A 21,172-nucleotide genomic window follows, 5' to 3' on the forward strand; every position below is an offset into this window, starting at 1 on the left:
AACTTAGCAGTCATATCATTATAATCTCAGGCAGGACTATAATGAAATGTAATACCTCTTTTATAAGGCTGAAGGCCGTACATAGAATCAACCGTTAACATTAGTTGATAGGGACCGTCCTGCTTCTCCACTCTCTCACTGCACAGCTGTCTCTGCACACGCTCACTGTACAGCAATCTGACCCCTCTCACTGCACAGCAGTCTCTGCACATGCTTATTGCACAGCAGTCTCTGCACATGCTTACTGCACAGCAGTCTCTGCACATGCTCATTGCACAGTAGTCTCTGCACACGCTCATTGCACAGCAGTCTCTGCACACGCTCATTGCACAGTAGTCTCTGCACACGCTCATTGCACAGCAGTCTCTGCACACGCTCATTGCACAGCAGTCTCTGCACACGCTCATTGCACAGCAGTCTCTGCACACGCTCATTGCACAGCAGTCTCTGCACACGTTCATTGCACAGCAGTCTCTGCACATGCTCATTGCACAGCAGTCTCTGCACATGCTCATTGCACAGCAGTCTCTGTATATGCTCATTGCACAGCAGTCTCTGTACATGCTCATTGCACAGCAGTCTGCACATGCTCATTGTACAGCAGTCTCTGCACACGTTCATTGCACAGCAGTCTCTGCACATGCTCATTGCACAGTAGTCTCTGCACACGCTCATTGCACAGCAGTCTGCACACGCTCATTGCACAGCAGTCTCTGTACATGCTCATTGCACAGCAGTCTGCACGTGCTCATTGCACAGCAGTCTGCACATGCTCATTGTACAGCAGTCTCTGCTCATGCTCATTGCACAACAATCTCTGCACACGCTCTCTTCACATGCTAGCATCACTTTTCCATACAAATTAATAGGTCATTTTGTGACTTGTAATTTTTAATCCAGTCCGATGATATAAGTTGATTTATTTTTAAAATAAAACTTCCACATTACAACCATGAAATTGTAACCTATATTACCATCTTCTTTTTAGTCCTTGCAGAAAGTGCAATTCTTAGTTCATGAATGAGAGTTTAATCTTTCTTTTCCATCTGTCTGATCCGCAGTTCCTCTTGCTTTGTCCCTGACACATCCAATCAGGTCTGCAGGAGCTTCCTGTCTGTTTTGGACAGGGCATCATTGCTTCCATTTCTAGATCTGGCAAACTTGTGCGAGTTGTGTGATATCCGAGGCCGGTGTGAGCTTCCTGTGACAATCACATTGATTCACATTGGCGCAGTCATCGTGCGACACATTAGTGATGGGAGCTGGGATGGCGGCTCACAAATGCACAATTTACTGCTGTCCTCATTGATGATTTGAATTTTTTATGCTGTAAATCTTCGACGTGCGAAGTCAGGGAACTTCTATTCCAGCTGACTTGTGTTTTGGGCTCAGATAATTCCGCAAAGTCTGGTAATCAAGCGTAATATGAGACGGCACAAGTCTAGAAGCAGAACTTGAGCTGAGAGCAATTTACTAAATGACTCTGATTAATAGATTTTGCCTGCATGGAAAGCTACAAAACTTTGCAAATCACTTTATTAGGGGATTTGTTTTCATTCCTACAAAAACAAAAAAAAAATGTAAGTGGCTTCACCCCCACCCGCCTCCATCTTCCCCCAGCCTATTTGCCTTCCACTGCATTGATGTCGGAACATACTCCTTTGGAGTACAGAAGATGGCAGGGATGGGTCAGCTAAGTACCTATGTCTCACCAAGACCTCATTCTGACGTCCATTTATCGTGTACACGAGTACTATCCTTGATTTTCACCGACCGCACTCGTACCTGTGATATTCCATGGGGCCATTCATATATCCTGGACTTTTAGTGGATCAAAATTGTCAATGCAAGTCTATTGGTCCAGGAAAAAATCTGAAAGGACTCGGATTCTTTCACAGACTGTGAGAAAGGAGAAGGTGGATAACTTCTTTTTTTTTTCTACCTCCCACGTATGAGAAAAACTGAATCTCCGACCAAACTCTGATGAAACTCCTGATCAGCATTTGATCAAAATAATCAGGCTGATTTCCTCCTATGTGAGAATAACGGGCGCTTTGGGGCTCGTTCAGACATAAAAGATTTTTCATCAGTTTTTGATTGGAACAGTGGAGTGGAAGAACATATAAAAGTTATGTGTTTCGGAGACACTCCTGGTTTTGGCATACAGTTACCGATGAAAAATCAGGCATGTCTGAGTGAGCCCTACCTCTGGGGATGAGCTTGTTCTCATAATTAGAGCACTCTGAGATGACAGGAGCTGGGTGCGGACCCATCACTGCCATCATCTGTACTCCTGATTTACGTATGTTCTTAGTTCAGTGCAGGTAAATAAGCTCTGTCACCGCTGTGGATGTGATGTGGAGACATGTGAAGCTCTATCACCACTGTGGATGTGATGTGGAGACATGTGAAGCTCTATCACCACTGTGGATGTGATGTGGAGACATGTGAAGCTCTATCACCACTGTGGATGTGATGTGGAGACATGTGAAGCTCTGTCACCACTGTGGATGTGATGAGGAGACATGTGAAGCTCTATCACCACTGTGGATGTGATGTGGAGACATGTGAAGCTCTATCACCACTGTGGATGTGATGAGGAGACATGTGAAGCTCTATCACCACTGTGGATGTGATGTGGAGACATGTGAAGCTCTATCACCGCTGTGGATGTGATGTGGAGACATGTGAAGCTCTATCACCGCTGTGGATGTGATGTGGAGACATGTGAAGCTCTATCACCACTGTGGATGTGATGTGGAGACATGTGAAGCTCTATCACCACTGTGGATGTGATGAGGAGACATGTGAAGCTCTATCACCACTGTGGATGTGATGTGGAGACATGTGAAGCTCTATCACCACTGTGGATGTGATGTGGAGACATGTGAAGCTCTATCACCACTGTGGATGTGATGAGGAGACATGTGAAGCTCTATCACCACTGTGGATGTGATGTGGAGACATGTGAAGCTCTATCACCGCTGTGGATGTGATGTGGAGACATGTGAAGCTCTATCACCGCTGTGGATGTGATGTGGAGACATGTGAAGCTCTATCACCACTGTGGATGTGATGTGGAGACATGTGAAGCTCTATCACCACTGTGGATGTGATGAGGAGACATGTGAAGCTCTATCACCACTGTGGATGTGATGAGGAGACATGTGAAGCTCTATCACCACTGTGGATGTGATGTGGAGACATGTGAAGCTCTGTCACCACTGTGGATGTGATGTGGAGACATGTGAAGCTCTGTCACCACTGTGGATGTGATGTGGAGACATGTGAAGCTCTATCACCGCTGTGGATGTGATGTGGGGACATGTGAAGCTCTATCACCGCTGTGGATGTGATGTGGGGACATGTGAAGCTCTATCACCGCTGTGGATGTGATGTGGGGACATGTGAAGCTCTATCACCGCTGTGGATGTGATGTGGAGACATGTGAAGCTCTGTCACCACTGTGGATGTGATGTGGGGACGTGTGAAGCTCTGTCACCACTGTGGATGTGATGTGGAGACGTGTGAAGCTCTGTCACCACTGTGGATATGATGTGTGAGACATGTGAAGCTCTATCACCACTGTGGATATGATGTGGGGGACATGTGAAGCTCTGTCACCGCTGTGGATGTGATGTGGGGACGTGTGAAGCTCTGTCACCACTGTGGATGTGATGTGGAGACGTGTGAAGCTCTGTCACCACTGTGGATGTGATGTGGGGACATGTGAAGCTCTGTCACCACTGTGGATGTGATGTGGAGACGTGAAGCTCTGTCACCACTGTGGATGTGATGAGGAGACATGTAATAGCTCTGTCACCACTGTGGATGTGATGAGGAGACATATAATAGCTCTGTCACCACTGTGAATGTGGTGAGGAGACATGTGAAGCACTATCACCACTGTGGATGTGATGAGGGGACATGTGAAGCTCTGTCACCACTGTGGATGTGATGAGGAGACATGTAATAGCTCTGTCACCACTGTGAATGTGGTGAGGAGACATGTGAACCAGGGATTCAAGCTTGAGGAGGATAATTTGCATATTCCAGGTGCCTTCTGGGAAAAGCGAAAAGTCTCCCTCAGCAAGAAGATCGTTGGGTACAGCCGGGACCAGCTGCTTGGAAAGCATCACCAAACCAGGGATTCAAGCTTGAGGAGGATAATTATTGCAAGAAAGCTTGGCTGAGTAGATTACACAAGAAGGAAAACACACAGCAAGTCAGCAGGATCTAGGAGCAACATGGCAGATGTGACAACCTACATGGTCAGCTGCAGCATGTGCTACATGTTCGCAGATCGACCAGAAGAAGAATCCAATTTCACCTGTCAGAAGTGTAGACTAGTGGCCCTTTTAGAAGAAAAGGTGCGGGGTCTGGAAGAAAGAATAGCAACTTTGAAACTCATCAAAGAGAATGAAGACTTCCTAGACAGAACAGAAGCATCTCTACTGGTCACAGAAGGTGAAAAAAGTGTCAGAGAACCTCCAAAAGCAGATGAGTGAAAGCATGTGACCAAAAGAAGCAAGAAGACGATGGAGAAATCACCAACCACACAACTGAAGAACAGATATCAAATCTTTGTAGAGGATGAAGATGGCACACCTAAGGATGAAGCAATACCAGCAACAAGAAAAGGGCACACAGCAACAAGTGACAGCAAAAAGTACAGCCAAGAAGCAACGAAGAGTGGTGGTGGTGGGAGACTCACTACTGAGAGGCACAGAAGCAGCCATCTGCAGACCGGACTTAACCGCAAGAGAAGTATGCTGCCTTCCAGGTGCGATGATCAAGGATGTGACCGATAGGATACCAAAGCTCTTCAGCTTCAAGGACGTCCACCCATTTCTTCTGATACATGTTGGCACCAATGACACGGCAAGGAAGGACCTACCGACAATCTGCAAGGACTTTGAAGAGTTGGGGAAGAAAGTAAAGGAACTGGATGCACAGGTAGTTTTTTCTTCTATCCTTCCAGTAGACGGGCATGGCACCAGGAGATGGAACAGGATCCTTGATGCGAACAACTGGCTAAGACGATGGTGCAGACAACAAGGATTCGGATTCCTGGACCACGGTGTGAATTACTTGTACGATGGACTCCTCGCCAGAGACGGACTACACCTCAACAAACCTGGGAAACACACATTTGCCAGAAGTCTTGCTACACTCATCAGGAGGGCGTTAAACTAGAAGAAGAGGGGACGGGAAGAAAAACATTAGCATCGAACAAAGAAGAACCAGGAAAACATACTCAGAAGGGAGGTAAGAACATTTCTAAAACAATCCACAGCAAGGAGATTGGAACAAAACAAAATCCTCTAAACTGCATGCTCGCGAACGTCAGAAGCCTGACAAACAAGATGGAAGAACTAGAAGCAGAAATATCTACAGGTAACTTTGACATAGTGGGAATAACCGAGACATGGTTAGATGAAAGCTATGACTGGGCAGTTAACTTACAGGGTTACAGTCTGTTTAGAAAGGATTGTAAAAATCGGAGAGGAGGAGGGGTTTGTCTCTATGTAAAGTCTTGTCTAAAGTCCACTTTATGGGAGGATATTAGCGAAGGGAATGAGGATGTCGAGTCCATATGGGTCGAAATTCATGGAGGGAAAAATGGTAACAAAATTCTCATTGGGGTCTGTTACAAACCCCCAAATATAACAGAAATCATGGAAAGTCGACTTCTAAAGCAGATAGATGAAGCTGCAACCCATAATGAGGTCCTGGTTATGGGGGACTTTAACTACCCGGATATTAACTGGGAAACAGAAACCTGTGAAACCCATAAAGGCAACAGGTTTCTGCTAATAACCAAGAAAAATGATCTTTCACAATTGGTGCAGAATCCAACCAGAGGAGCAGCACTTTTAGACCTAATACTATCTAATAGACCTGACAGAATAACAAATCTGCAGGTGGTCGGGCATCTTGGAAATAGCGACCACAATATTGTACAGTTTCACCTGTCTTTCACTAGGGGGACTTGTCAGGGAGTCACAAAAACACTGAACTTTAGGAAGGCAAAGTTTGACCAGCTTAGAGATGCCCTTAATCTGGTAGACTGGGACAATATCCTCAGAAATAAGAATACAGATAATAAATGGAAAATGTTTAAGAACATCCTAAATAGGCACTATAAGCGGTTTATACCTTGTGGAAATAAAAGGACTAGAAATAGGAAAAACCCAATGTGGCTAAACAAAGAAGTAAGACAGGCAATTAACAGTAAAAAGAAAGCATTTGCACTACTAAAGCAGGATGGCACCTTTGAAGCTCTAAAAAACTATAGGGAGAAAAATACTTTATCTAAAAAACTAATTAAAGCTGCCAAAAAGGAAACAGAGAAGCACATTGCTAAGGAGAGTAAAACTAATCCCAAACTGTTCTTCAACTATATCAATAGTAAAAGAATAAAAACTGAAAATGTAGGCCCCTTAAAAAATAGTGAGGAAAGAATGGTTGTAGATGACGAGGAAAAAGCTAACATATTAAATACCTTCTTCTCCACGGTATTCACGGTGGAAAATGAAATGCTAGGTAAAATCCCAAGAAACAATGAAAACCCTATATTAAGGGTCACCAATCTAACCCAAGAAGAGGTGCGAAACCGGCTAAATAAGATTAAAATAGATAAATCTCCGGGTCCGGATGGCATACACCCACGAGTACTAAGAGAACTAAGTAATGTAATAGATAAACCATTATTTCTTATTTTTAGGGACTCTATAGCGACGGGGTCTGTTCCGCATGACTGGCGCATAGCAAATGTGGTGCCAATATTCAAAAAGAGCTCTAAAAGTGAACCTGGAAATTATAGGCCAGTAAGTCTAACCTCTATTGTTGGTAAAATATTTGAAGGGTTTCTGAAGGATGTTATTCTGGATTATCTCAATGAGAATAACTGTTTAACTCCATATCAGCATGGGTTTATGAGAAATCGCTCCTGTCAAACCAATCTAATCAGTTTTTATGAAGAGGTAAGCTATAGGCTGGACCACGGTGAGTCATTGGACGTGGTATATCTCGATTTTTCCAAAGCATTTGATACCGTGCCGCACAAGAGGTTGGTACACAAAATGAGAATGCTTGGTCTGGGGGAAAATGTGTGTAAATGGGTTAGTAACTGGCTTAGTGATAGAAAGCAGAGGGTGGTTATAAATGGTATAGTCTCTAACTGGGTCGCTGTGACCAGTGGGGTACCGCAGGGGTCGGTATTGGGACCTGTTCTCATCAACATATTCATTAATGATCTGGTAGAAGGTTTACACAGTAAAATATCGATATTTGCAGATGATACAAAACTATGTAAAGCAGTTAATACAAAAGAAGATAGTATTCTGCTACAGATGGATCTGGATAAGTTGGAAACTTGGGCTGAAAGGTGGCAGATGAGGTTTAACATTGATAAATGTAAGGTTATACACATGGGAAGAAGGAATCAATATCACCATTACACACTGAATGGGAAACCACTGGGTAAATCTGACAGGGAGAAGGACTTGGGGATCCTAGTTAATGATAAACTTACCTGGAGCAGCCAGTGCCAGGCAGCAGCTGCCAAGGCAAACAGGATCATGGGGTGCATTAAAAGAGGTCTGGATACACATGATGAGAGCATTATACTGCCTCTGTACAAATCCCTAGTTAGACCGCACATGGAGTACTGTGTCCAGTTTTGGGCACTGGTGCTCAGGAAGGATATAATGGAACTAGAGAGAGTACAAAGGAGGGCAACAAAATTAATAAAGGGGATGGGAGAACTGCAATACCCAGATAGATTAGGATTAGGATTATTTAGTCTAGAAAAAAGACGACTGAGGGGCGATCTAATAACCATGTATAAGTATATAAGGGGACAATACAAATATCTCGCTGAGGATCTGTTTATACCAAGGAAGGTGACGGGCACAAGAGGGCATTCTTTGCGTCTGGAGGAGAGAAGGTTTTTCCACCAACATAGAAGAGGATTCTTTACTGTTAGGGCAGTGAGAATCTGGAATTGCTTGCCTGAGGAGGTGGTGATGGCGAACTCAGTCGAGGGGTTCAAGAGAGGCCTGGATGTCTTCCTGGAGCAGAACAATATTGTATCATACAATTATTAGGTTCTGTAGAAGGACGTAGATCTGGGTATTTATTATGATGGAATATAGGCTGAACTGGATGGACAAATGTCTTTTTTCGGCCTTACTAACTATGTTACTATGTTACTATCACCACTGTGGATGTGATGTGGAGACCTGTGAAGCTCTGTCACCACTGTGGATGTGATGTGGGGACATGTAATAGCTCTGTCACCACTGTGGATGTGATGTGGAGACCTGTGAAGCTCTGTCACCGCTGTGGATATGATGTGGAGACATGTGAAGCTCTGTCACCACTGTGGATGTGATGTGCAGACATGTGAAGCTCTGTCACCACTGTGGATGTGATGTGGAGACCTGTGAAGCTCTGTCACCGCTGTGGATGTGATGTGGAGACATGTGAAGCTCTATCACCACTGTGGATGTGATGTGGAGACATGTGAAGCTCTATCACCACTGTGGATGTGATGTGCAGACATGTGAAGCTCTATCACCACTGTGGATGTGATGTGCAGACATGTGAAGCTCTGTCACCACTGTGGATGTGATGTGGAGACGTAATAGCTCTATCACCACTGTGGATGTGATGTGCAGACATGTGAAGCTCTGTCACCACTGTGGATGTGATGTGGAGACGTAATAGCTCTATCACCACTGTGGATGTGATGTGGAGACATGTGAAGCTCTGTCACCACTGTGGATGTGATGTGGAGACATGTGAAGCTCTGTCACCGCTGTGGATATGATGTGGAGACATGTGAAGCTCTGTCACCACTGTGGATATGATGTGGAGACATGTGAAGCTCTGTCACCACTGTGGATGTGATGTGGAGACGTGAATCCCTTTCACCGCTGTGGATATGATGTGGAGACATGTGAAGCTCTATCACCACTGTGCATGTGATGTGGAGACGTGTGAAGCTCTGTCACCACTGTGGATGTGATGTGGAGACGTGTGAAGCTCTGTCACCACTGTGGATGTGATGAGGAGACATGTGAAGCTCTGTCACCACTGTGGATGTGTTGTGGAGACATGTGAATCTCTGTCACCGCTGTGGATGTGCTGTGGAGACGTAATAGCTCTATCACCACTGTGGATGTGATGTGGAGACCTGTGAAGCTCTGTCACCACTGTGGATGTGATCTGGAGACATGTGAAGCTCTATCACCACTGTGGATATGATGTGGAGACGTAATAGCTCTGTCACCACTGTGGATGTGATGTGGAGACCTGTGAAGCTCTGTCACCACTGTGGATGTGATGTGGGGACATGTGAAGCTCTATCACCACTGTGGATATGATGTGGAGACGTAATAGCTCTGTCACCACTGTGGATGTGATGTGGAGACATGTGAAGCTCTATCACCACTGTGGATATGATGTGGAGACGTAATAGCTCTGTCACCACTGTGGATGTGATGTGGAGACATGTGAAGCTCTGTCACCACTGTGGATGTGATCTGGAGACATGTGAAGCTCTATCACCACTGTGGATATGATGTGGAGACGTAATAGCTCTATCACCACTGTGGATGTGATGTGGAGACATGTGAAGCTCTATCACCACTGTGGATATGATGTGGAGACATGTGAAGCTCTGTCACCACTGTGGATATGATGTGGAGACATGTGAAGCTCTGTCACCGCTGTGGATATGATGTGGAGACATGTGAAGCTCTATCACCGCTGTGGATGTGTTGTGGAGACATGTGAAGCTCTGTCACCACTGTGGATGTGATGTGGAGACATGTGAAGCTCTATCACCACTGTGGATGTGATGTGGAGACATGTGAAGCTCTATCACCACTGTGGATATGATGTGGAGACATGTGAAGCTCTGTCTCCACTGTGGATGTGATGTGGAGACATGTGAAGCTCTGTCACCACTGTGGATGTGATGTGGAGACATGTGAAGCTCTATCACCACTGTGGATATGATGTGGAGACATGTGAAGCTCTGTCACCGCTGTGGATATGATGTGGAGACATGTGAAGCTCTATCACCACTGTGGATGTGATGTGGAGACATGTGAATCCCTTTCACCACTGTGGATGTGATGTGGAGACCTGTGAAGCTCTATCACCACTGTGGATGTGATGTGGAGACATATGAAGATCTGTCACCACTGTGGATGTGATGTGGGGACATGTGAAGCTCTGTGACCACTGTGGATGTGTTGTGGAGACATGTGAAGCTCTATCACCACTGTGGATGTGATGTGGGGACATGTTAAGCTCTATCACCACTGTGGATGTGATGTGGGGACATGTGAAGCTCTGTCACCACCGTGGACGTGTTGTGGAGACATGTGAAGCTCTGTCACAACAGTGGATAGGATGTGGGGGACATGTGATGGCTCTGTCACCACAGTGGATGTGTTGTGGAGACATGTGAAGCTCTGTCACCACTGTGGATATGATGTGGAGACATGTGAAGCGCTGTCACCACTGTGGATATGATGTGGGGGACATGTGAAGCTCTGTCACCACTGTGGATGTGATGTGCAGACATGTGAAGCTCTATCACCACTGTGGATGTGATGTGGAGACGTAATAGCTCTATCACCACTGTGGATGTGATGTGGAGACATGTGAAGCTCTGTCACCACTGTGGATGTGATGTGGAGACATGTGAAGCTCTATCACCACTGTGGATATGATGTGGGGGACATGTGAAGCTCTATCACCACTGTGGATATGATGTGGGGGACATGTGAAGCTCTATCACCACTGTGGATATGATGTGGGGGACATGTGAAGCTCTATCACCATTGTGGATGTGATGTGGAGACATGTGAAGCTCTATCACCATTGTGGATGTGATGTGGAGACATGTGAAGCTCTATCACCACTGTGGATATGATGTGGAGACATGTGAAGCTCTGTCACCACTGTGGATGTGATGTGGAGACCTGTGAAGCTCTGTCACCACTGTGGATGTGATGTGGGGACATGTGAAGCTTTATCACCACTGTGGATGTGATGTGGAGACGTAATAGCTCTGTCACCACTGTGGATATGATGTGGAGACGTGAAGCTCTGTCACCGCTGTGGATATGATGTGGAGACCTGTGAAGCTCTATCACCGCTGTGGATGTGTTGTGGAGACATGTGAAGCTCTGTCACCACTGTGGATGTGATGTGGAGACATGTGAAGCTCTATCACCACTGTGGATGTGATGTGGAGACATGTGAAGCTCTATCACCACTGTGGATATGATGTGGAGACATGTGAAGCTCTGTCTCCACTGTGGATGTGATGTGGAGACATGTGAAGCTCTGTCACCACTGTGGATGTGATGTGGAGACATGTGAAGCTCTATCACCACTGTGGATATGATGTGGAGACATGTGAAGCTCTGTCACCGCTGTGGATATGATGTGGAGACATGTGAAGCTCTATCACCACTGTGGATGTGATGTGGAGACATGTGAATCCCTTTCACCACTGTGGATGTGATGTGGAGACCTGTGAAGATCTGTCACCACTGTGGATGTGATGTGGGGACATGTGAAGCTCTGTGACCACTGTGGATGTGTTGTGGAGACATGTGAAGCTCTATCACCACTGTGGATGTGATGTGGGGACATGTTAAGCTCTATCACCACTGTGGATGTGATGTGGGGACATGTGAAGCTCTGTCACCACCGTGGACGTGTTGTGGAGACATGTGAAGCTCTGTCACAACAGTGGATAGGATGTGGGGGACATGTGATGGCTCTGTCACCACAGTGGATGTGTTGTGGAGACATGTGAAGCGCTGTCACCACTGTGGATATGATGTGGGGGACATGTGAAGCTTTATCACCACTGTGGATGTGATGTGGAGACATGTGAAGCTCTATCACCACTGTGGATATGATGTGGAGACATGTGAAGCTCTGTCACCACTGTGGATGTGATGTGGAGACATGTGAAGCTCTGTCACCACTGTGGATGTGATGTGGGGACATGTGAAGCTTTATCACCTCTGTGGATGTGATGTGGAGACATGTGAAGCTCTATCACCACTGTGGATGTGATGTGGGGACATGTGAAGCTCTGTCACCACTGTGGATATGATGTGGAGACATGTGAAGCTCTGTCACCACTGTGGATATGATGTGGGGGACATGTGAAGCTCTATCACCATTGTGGATATGATGTGGAGACATGTGAAGCTCTATCACCATTGTGGATGTGATGTGGAGACATGTGAAGCTCTATCACCACTGTGGATGTGATGTGGAGACATGTGAAGCTCTATCACCACTGTGGATGTGATGTGGAGACATGTGAAGCTCTATCACCACTGTGGATGTGATGTGGAGACATGTGAAGCTCTATCACCACTGTGGATGTGATGTGGAGACATGTGAAGCTCTATCGCCACTGTGGATGTGTTGAGGAGACATGTGAAGCTCTGTCACCACAGTGGATAGGATGTGGGGGCATGTGATGGCTCTGTCACCACAGTGGATGTGATGTGGGGACATGTGAAGCTCTGTCACCACTGTGGATGTGATGTGGAGACATGTGAAGCTCTATCACCACAGTGGATAGGATGTGGGGGCATGTGATGGCTCTGTCACCACTGTGGATGTGATGTGGGGACATGTGAAGCTCTGTCACCACTGTGGATGTGATGTGGAGACATGTGAAGCTCTATCACCACTGTGGATGTGTTGAGGAGACATGTGAAGCTCTGTCACCACAGTGGATAGTATGTGTGGGACATGTGATGGCTCTGTCACCACAGTGGATGTGTTGTGGAGACATGTGAAGCTCTGTCACCACAGTGGATGTGTTGTGGAGACATGTGAAGCTCTGTCACCACTGTGGATATGATGTGGAGACATGTGAAGCTCTATCACCACTGTGGATGTGATGTGGAGACATGTGAAGCTCTGTCACCACTGTGGATGTGATGTGGAGACATGTGAAGCTCTATCACCACTGTGGATGTGATGTGGAGACATGTGAAGCTCTGTCACCACTGTGGATATGATGTGGAGACATGTGAAGCTCTATCACCACTGTGGATGTGTTGTGGAGACATGTGAAGCTCTGTCACCACTGTGGATGTGATGTGGAGACATGTGAAGCTCTATCACCACTGTGGATGTGTTGTGGAGACATGTGACGCTCTGTCACCACTGTGGATGTGTTGTGGAGACATGTGAAGCTCTGTCACCACTGTGGATGTGATGTGGAGACATGTGAAGCTCTGTCACCACTGTGGATGTGATGTGGAGACATGTGAAGCTCTGTCACCACTGTGGATGTGATGTGGAGACATGTGAAGCTCTGTCACCACTGTTGATGTGATGTGGAGACATGTGAAGCTCTGTCACCACTGTGGATGTGATGTGGAGACATGTGAAGCTCTGTCACCACTGTGGATGTGTTGTGGAGACATGTGAAGCTCTGTCACCACTGTGGATGTGATGTGGAGATGTAATAGCTCTGTCACCACTGTGGATGTGTTGTGGAGACATGTGAAGCTCTGTCACCACTGTGGATGTGTTGTGGAGACATGTGACGCTCTGTCACCGCTGTGGATGTGATGTGGAGACATGTGAAGCTTTGTCACCACTGTGGATATGATGTGGGGACATGTGACGCTCTGTCACCACTGTGGATGTGATGTGGAGACATGTGACGCTCTGTCACCGCTGTGGATGTGTTGTGGAGACATGTGAAGCTCTGTCACCACTGTTGATGTGATGTGGAGACATGTGAAGCTCTGTCACCACTGTGGATGTGTTGTGGAGACCTGTCACACTGTCCCCCATGTGGATGTGGTCCGGAGTGCAGTGATTGTGCTGCTTTCCACAGACACAGGACACTGCTCTGTTAGTTCCAATACTGGAGTGATGACAGGTCCGTACAGGAGCAGATTATTGACATCCAATGAGTGAAGAGGGTGGTGCTGGTGCTGGACACTAAGGCCGGGCGGTGCCAGCTGTCCAGTTTGGTAGAGCTGCAGGTGAGCCAAGTGGGTGCTGGGATTAAAGTGAAATTCAAAAGAAACAAATGAGACAAACAAAACTACATGTAGAGGGGTGTTACATGTCACAATACAGCACAGATCAGCTTAAATAAATTGAAATTCTGGATCAACCCTTTTAATGCTCAGGTGAGGAAAAACAATGGGACACCATTATTTTTTGTCCTTACTGGCACCACAGAGCAGCCTGCGCTGAAGCAACCGGGGTTAGATTATACTTTCTTTTATGATTTTGCCATTTCATCTGCCCTTTTATACAATTTTCTCGGAAAGTCAGACAACTCCACCTCATAGAGAAATGTTCCATCCCTTTCCTTTGGCATTTAGCGGCATAACGTCTTGTATTTCTAGATATAATCCTATATTTCTAAACTCTCCGGTCCTGGCTGCTGCTCAGTGAATTTTGGTGCTGTGAAATAAAAGTACAACTATTTTTTGAAGCTTTCAGTATCACCTTTGGGCCTCGCCATGTTTCCGCACAGTGGGGTATCGCTCTCATAGTATTTTCCAGTTTTCCTCCCCGAATTGCTGCTTGGATTTCTGATCTTGACAAAGCGAGCAGACTGCTGACAGTAGTGTATAATTTGCTCCCTGTATGTCTGCGACTGAGCCGTGCACGCCGGCTGCCTGCGGGACCGATACGTAACTCGGGGGGATCCTTTTTATTCACCGCTTTCTTTGTGGTGGTGTACGGTGGGAGGACACATCTTACTGTGATCTGCAATAGAATATACTTCATTTTGCAGTTTGTTACAGTAGTTAATTTATACTCAGGGTTGAATTGGTGAGACCAGCATCTGCCCTAACCATGGGCCCCAAAGGTCCATCATAAACCAACCCAACTTGGAGATGACTTGGGCAGTGGACACCTACCACTAAGGTCCATCTTCATAAAATAAGCACAACAGCACCTGGATGTCTTCAGGAACCAGCAGACTTAAGCCAAAAGTGAAAAATACATGGATCAGAGCAGGTAGAGTGTTTCTGTACCTATGATAAGCCATATTAATGGTGGCATCAGAAAATTCTATCCACAAGGTAGGAGATAAATATGTGAAGGTTCGGTGTCTGGCCACTGGAGATCGGGGATTCCGTATCCCTTGTATAAATGGAGCCGTATTTCACATGCGTGAGCACGGATCCATTCATTGTCTACATTAGTGGTGCTCACGTATGGTCCCTACCACTCTCATTGGAGTGAATGGACTGATGGTTGCAGCCCCTGCTGGGTCCCAAAGGCCAAACTGTCACCAATCAGTTTGCTCTAAAGGTAAAGAGCACTAAAGAGAAAAGTCCCAGTGTTGTTCGTTGCCCCATCAGGCTTTGTACTGGTCATCACACAATGTTTCGCTTGGTGTTCCTTAAACCATATACTTGCAGTGCATTACTTTACTCTTATTTTAGACGTTTTTTCTCTTGCAGTTGGGGAATTTGTGAGCGATGCTCTTCTGGTTCCTGACAAATGCCGCTTCCTTCACCAGGAGAGGATGGATATCTGCGAGACTCATCTGCACTGGCACACTGTAGCCAAAGAGGTAACACAAATGTTAAACATATTCTTTAAAATGTCATCATATTTATCAGTGTTTCAGATCTCCGGTGACCTGTCACTTGGACTCCGCTGAGACATCCATCAGCAGGAGCTGCCTCTGGCCTGTCACTTTCCCAGCATTTACTGGTACCAGTGACGTACAGCCTGACGAACCCAATGTCTGCTGTATGTTTGTTGTGTTCCTGGTGAATTCTTAAATTCAAGCCTCAACTTACATTAACTTCAAAAATTCAGTGTAAGATTTGCAACAAGGGATGCCACTGCTACCATCTGCATCTATTGTATGTGGCAGTAAATACATCTTCTTTCTGATATATCATTATTTTCTTTTTGCTGCATGTAAATGGGAAAAAGTATTACCTGGAACCGCATGCGTGTTCATAACGATATTCATGTTTCATTAGGGAAGTTTTTATAGATAGTTGGGTGGACGAATGGTTGATGGGTGGATAGATGGTTAGATGTGTGGGTGGATGGTTAGATGCGTGGGTGGATGGTTAGATGCGTGGGTGGATGGTTAGATGCGTGGGTGGATGGTTAGATGCGTGGGTGGATGGTTAGATGCATGGGTGGATGGTTAGATGCGTGGGTGGATGGTTAGATGTGTGGGTGGATGGTTAGATGCGTGGGTGGATGGTTAGATGCGTGGGTGGATGGTTAGATGCGTGGGTGGATGGTTAGATGCGTGGGTGGATGGTTAGATGCATGGGTGGATGGTTAGATGCGTGGGTGGATGGTTAGATGTGTGGGTGGATGGTTAGATGCGTGGGTGGATGGTTAGATGCGTGGGTGGATGATTAGATGCGTGGGTGGATGGTTAGATACGTGGGTGGATGGTTAGATGCGTGGGTGGATGGTTAGATGCGTGGGTGGATGATTAGATGCGTGGGTGGATGGTTAGATACGTGGGTGGATGGTTAGATGCGTGGGTGGATGGTTAGATGCGTGGGTGGATGGTTAGATGCGTGGGTGGATGGTTAGATACGTGGGTGGATGGTTAGATGCGTGGGTGGATGGTTAGATGCGTGGGTGGATTGTTAGATGCGTGGGTGGATGGTTAGATGCGTGGGTGGATGGTTAGATGCGTGGGTGGATGGTTAGATGCGTGGGTGGATGGTTAGATGCGTGGGTGGATGGTTAGATGCGTGGGTGGATGGTTAGATGCGTGGGTGGATGGTTAGATGCGTGGGTGGATGGTTAGATGCGTGGGTGGATGGTTAGATGCGTGGGTGGATGGTTAGATGCGTGGGTGGATGGTTAGATGCGTGGGTGGATGGTTAGATGCGTGGGTGGATGGTTAGATGCGTGGGTGGATGGTTAGTTAGATGGTGGCCCGATGGTTAGATAGGGTGAGAGGGTGGATGGATGTTTCTATGAATGCATGCATGGTTAGATAAGGGTGTATGGATGATTGCTTGGATGGATGATTAGACGAGGTAGGGGGATAGATTGAGTAATAAAGCTGCTTTCTCATGAAACTTAAATATCTCATTCTATTTCTGTAATATTATTGAATATGCTTATTTAACCGTTCCATGTGATTGATATATACTGTATATATATATATATATATACAGTTTGCTCTGAAGATGAAGAGGGAAGTCTAGAGACACTTCCTGCAATTATTTCTTGTACTAAAATGTGAACAAAAGATTGGGCATATTGAATTCTAACATGCCTGATCCTTGTTTCCTCCCTACATTGGCTGTAGACTAGAAACGACCATGTACTTTTAATATTTAGTAAGGATCCCCCATAATTCCCCAAATTGTTGGGTTCAGCCCACATTTGTCTAACGTCTATGACCAGCTTTAGTGTTATTTCGTAAACTTTTGCACACAGATGTAGAAGAGTTGAATTTGCTACAGAACGGTTATGTTTTTTTTTTGAGCTGACTATCTGAGGTCACTTGCCTTCCTTTGGATATGTGTGAATAGCACAATCACTTCTTGACTTTACGTTGTGTTACAGTAACCTCTGCTACATCAATATATAAGAGCTTTATATCTTCATATTTTGATCCAAACCGAGGACCTAAATGTTCTTTATAGTAACCGGACGTTACTCCGGAGTCACATGACCATAAAATATTCCAATCTATCTATAATACAGCCCAGGCTTGTGTTTCTCCCCGTGTCAGTGAGGGCCCATGTCTTACCCTCTTTGCGTATGAAGAGCAGATCAGGCAGTGAGTCCCGGCAGATCAGATGGAGATCAGGAGAACATTTGCAGTTAAGTGACATTTTTATTAGCTAAATAACATTTATTAAAACGGACAAGTGAAGATGGAGGCGGCTCGGACAAATGAGACCAACATAGCTATGAATTCAGCAGTGTGCTTGCTATGCTGCTCAGTGAGGCTAAAAAAAAAAAACTGATGGACGATTCTTAGGAATGACCAAAGTTGCTTGATTAGTGGGGGGTCAGATCTCCGAGACCCCAACAATTGGCAGAATCAAGATGCTGTTGAAGCTCTTTGAGGAGGCAGCTTGTTATTACATGTGACTGTACCTGGTCCCGCAACTCTGCTCTATGCTACAACCAGAGGCGGTGGGGTCCAAACCACCACCCAAAGCCACACCTCGTAATGAAGGGACCTAAGCAGCTGCTGTAGCCTTGGGACATGATGGGGGGCTAGCTTGTCGCCTTTAGATGTAGCTCTACGAGCATGCACAGGGGGCAACTAAACCCAGAACGTGAGTAGGAAAATAGACATGTCTCCTTACACTCCTACAAGAGAAGGGTGGCAACCCAGGCGGTTACATCGTAGGGTTGGGAGTGATCGTTATTACCAGGCCTCAATTTTGGGTTTTGCTCTCCCTGACCGAGCATTCTTGTTGGCAGCACATCTAGGTTCATGCTAGAGAATGGATTGTCAGCAATCAATGATTTTTATAACCACCATAAAAGAGGTGATCAGATGATTTATGGGCTAGTCGCCAGGCGTGCCGGCACAAGCAGTGATCGGGATCAGTGTGTTTTATGAACGTTCCTTCTGATGGTCACCAGCCTATCTGAAAAGCGAGGTCCGAGCCACGGGCTGCAGAAATCTGAGCCTGGCTGCACGATTGCAGCTAGGAATATACTTTGAAATCCGTCCATTTTGCCTCTACCCCTGGCCGGCTTCTCTCAGCGCTGCCAGGGGTGATTGACAGGTCTCTCCCTCGTATGTACATAGGAAGAATACTGTCAATCACCGGCAGTGGCGCTGTGAAGAGCCGGGCTAGTTTCGTCTCTTCACAGCGCCTAGTCTCTCTAGAGCTACACACATATAATACTACAGTTATGTGTAGAAAGATGTCGAGATGGCATTAATGTTGATAAATGTAGAGTAAAGCACGTGGGACGTAGTAATTGTGTTACTGAATATACATTAAATAGAATAAAAATGCGAGAACAGGAGAAAGGTTTGGGTATTCTGGTTACATGCTGTACAAGCTAAGCAGGAGTTCTCAATGTCAGGCAGCAGCTGTGAAAGCAAACAACATTTTAGGGTGGAGAGATAAATGACTGTGATCATAATGTATCATTACCCCTCTATAATCACCTCGAAGACCCTATATAGAATAAAGGGTTTAGTTGTGGGCTCCACATTGTAAAAAGAATATTGGAAAGCCGAAGGACTGTGTTGGGTTTAGTGCCCACTGCGTCTGTACACTTGACTTATCTTATATATTGGAAACGTTTCCCAATGTATACTACAACACTGCCATAGGGCCTTGTTAACCAGACAGTGGCCAAACATGTCTTCCTCCTGTGCCCTGTCTGGAAATTATGCGTCCACAAAAGTCTATACTTACCTGCACAGAGGGTCCTTATAGTAGGTGGAGGCCTAGTCATCCATGCTGACTTTGTCCACTGTCAGATGCTTTCCCCCAGGACATGTGTGCTGAGTAGCGTGTACCCGGCCTCAGAGGTAAAATCCTGTACATGTGTAAATGTACAGTGGGGCAAAAAAGTATTTAGTCAGTCAGCAATAGTGCAAGTTCCACCACTTAAAAAGATGAGAGGCGTCTGTAATTTACATCATAGGTAGACCTCAACTATGGGAGACAAACTGGGAAAAAAAAAATCCAGAAAATCACATTGTCTGTTTTTTTAACATTTTATTTGCATATTATGGTGGAAAATAAGTATTTGGTCAGAAACAAACAATCAAGATTTCTGGCTCTCACAGACCTGTAACTTCTTCTTTAAGAGTCTCCTCTTTCCTACACTCATTACCTGTAGTAATGGCACCTGTTTAAACTTGTTATCAGTATAAAAAGACACCTGTGCACACCCTCAAACAGTCTGACTCCAAACTCCACTATGGTGAAGACCAAAGAGCTGTCAAAGGACACCAGAAACAAAATTGTAGCCCTGCACCAGGCTGGGAAGACTGAATCTGCAATAGCCAACCAGCTTGGAGTGAAAAAATCAACAGTGGGAGCAATAATTAGAAAATGGAAGACATACAAGACCACTGATAATCTCCCTCGATCTGGGGCTCCACGCAAAATCCCACCCCGTGGGGTCAGAATGATCACAAGAACGGTGAGCAAAAATCCCAGAACCACGCGGGGGGACCTAGTGAATGAACTGCAGAGAGCTGGGACCAATGTAACAAGGCCTACCATAAGTAACACACTACGCCACCATGGACTCAGATCCTGCAGTGCCAGACGTGTCCCACTGCTTAAGCCAGTACATGTCCGGGCCCGTCTGAAGTTTGCTAGAGAGCATTTGGATGATCCAGAGGAGTTTTGGGAGAATGTCCTATGGTCTTATGAAACCAAACTGGAACTGTTTGGTAGAAACACAACTTGTCGTGTTTGGAGGAAAAAGAATACTGAGTTGCATCCATCAAACACCATACCTACTGTAAAGCATGGTGGTGGAAACATCATGCTTTGGGGCTCTTTCTCTGCAAAGGGGCCAGGACGACTGATCCGGATACATGAAAGAATGAATGGGGCCATGTATCGTGAGATTTTGAGTGCAAACCTCCTTCCATCAGCAAGGGCATTGAAGATGAAACGTGGCTGGGTCTTTCAACATGACAATGATCCAAAGCACACCGCCAGGGCAACGAAGGAGTGGCTTCGTAAGAAGCATTTCAAGGTCCTGGAGTGGCCTAGCCAGTCTCCAGATCTCAACCCTATAGAAAACCTTTGGAGGGAGTTGAAAGTCCGTGTTGCCAAGCGAAAAGCCAAAAACATCACTGCTCTAGAGGAGATCTGCATGGAGGAATGGGCCAACATACCAACAACAGTGTGTGGCAGCCTTGTGAAGACTAAAGGCCCCTTCACATTAAGCGACGCTGCAGCGATACCGACAACGATCCGGATCGCTGCAGCGTCGCTGTTTGGTCGCTGGAGAGCTGTCACACAGACAGCTCTCCAGCGACCAACGATCCCGAAGTCCCCGGGTAACCAGGGTAAACATCGGGTAACTAAGCGCAGGGCCGCGCTTAGTAACCCCATGTTTAACCTGGTTACCAGCGTAAAAGTAAAAAAAAAACAAACACTACATACTTACCTACCGCTGTCTGTCCCCG

At 46.0% G+C, this 21,172-nt stretch overlaps 1 protein-coding gene across 4 annotated transcripts in view; it reads left to right on the forward strand.

Annotated features, from left to right (window-relative positions):
* Nucleotides 1-21,172, forward strand: part of APP (amyloid beta precursor protein) — a 318,149-nt gene that overhangs the window by 192,147 nt on the left and 104,830 nt on the right. For all 4 annotated transcript variants that reach the window (XM_069760868.1, XM_069760867.1, XM_069760870.1 and 1 more), the window contains exon 4: nt 15,504-15,616. In XM_069760868.1, the coding sequence (XP_069616969.1) occupies nt 15,504-15,616 (113 nt within the window). The remainder of the gene's footprint in view (nt 1-15,503; nt 15,617-21,172) is intronic.

This window comes from Ranitomeya imitator, chromosome 3, assembly GCF_032444005.1.
Source record: "Ranitomeya imitator isolate aRanImi1 chromosome 3, aRanImi1.pri, whole genome shotgun sequence".
Lineage (NCBI taxonomy): Eukaryota > Metazoa > Chordata > Amphibia > Anura > Dendrobatidae > Ranitomeya > Ranitomeya imitator.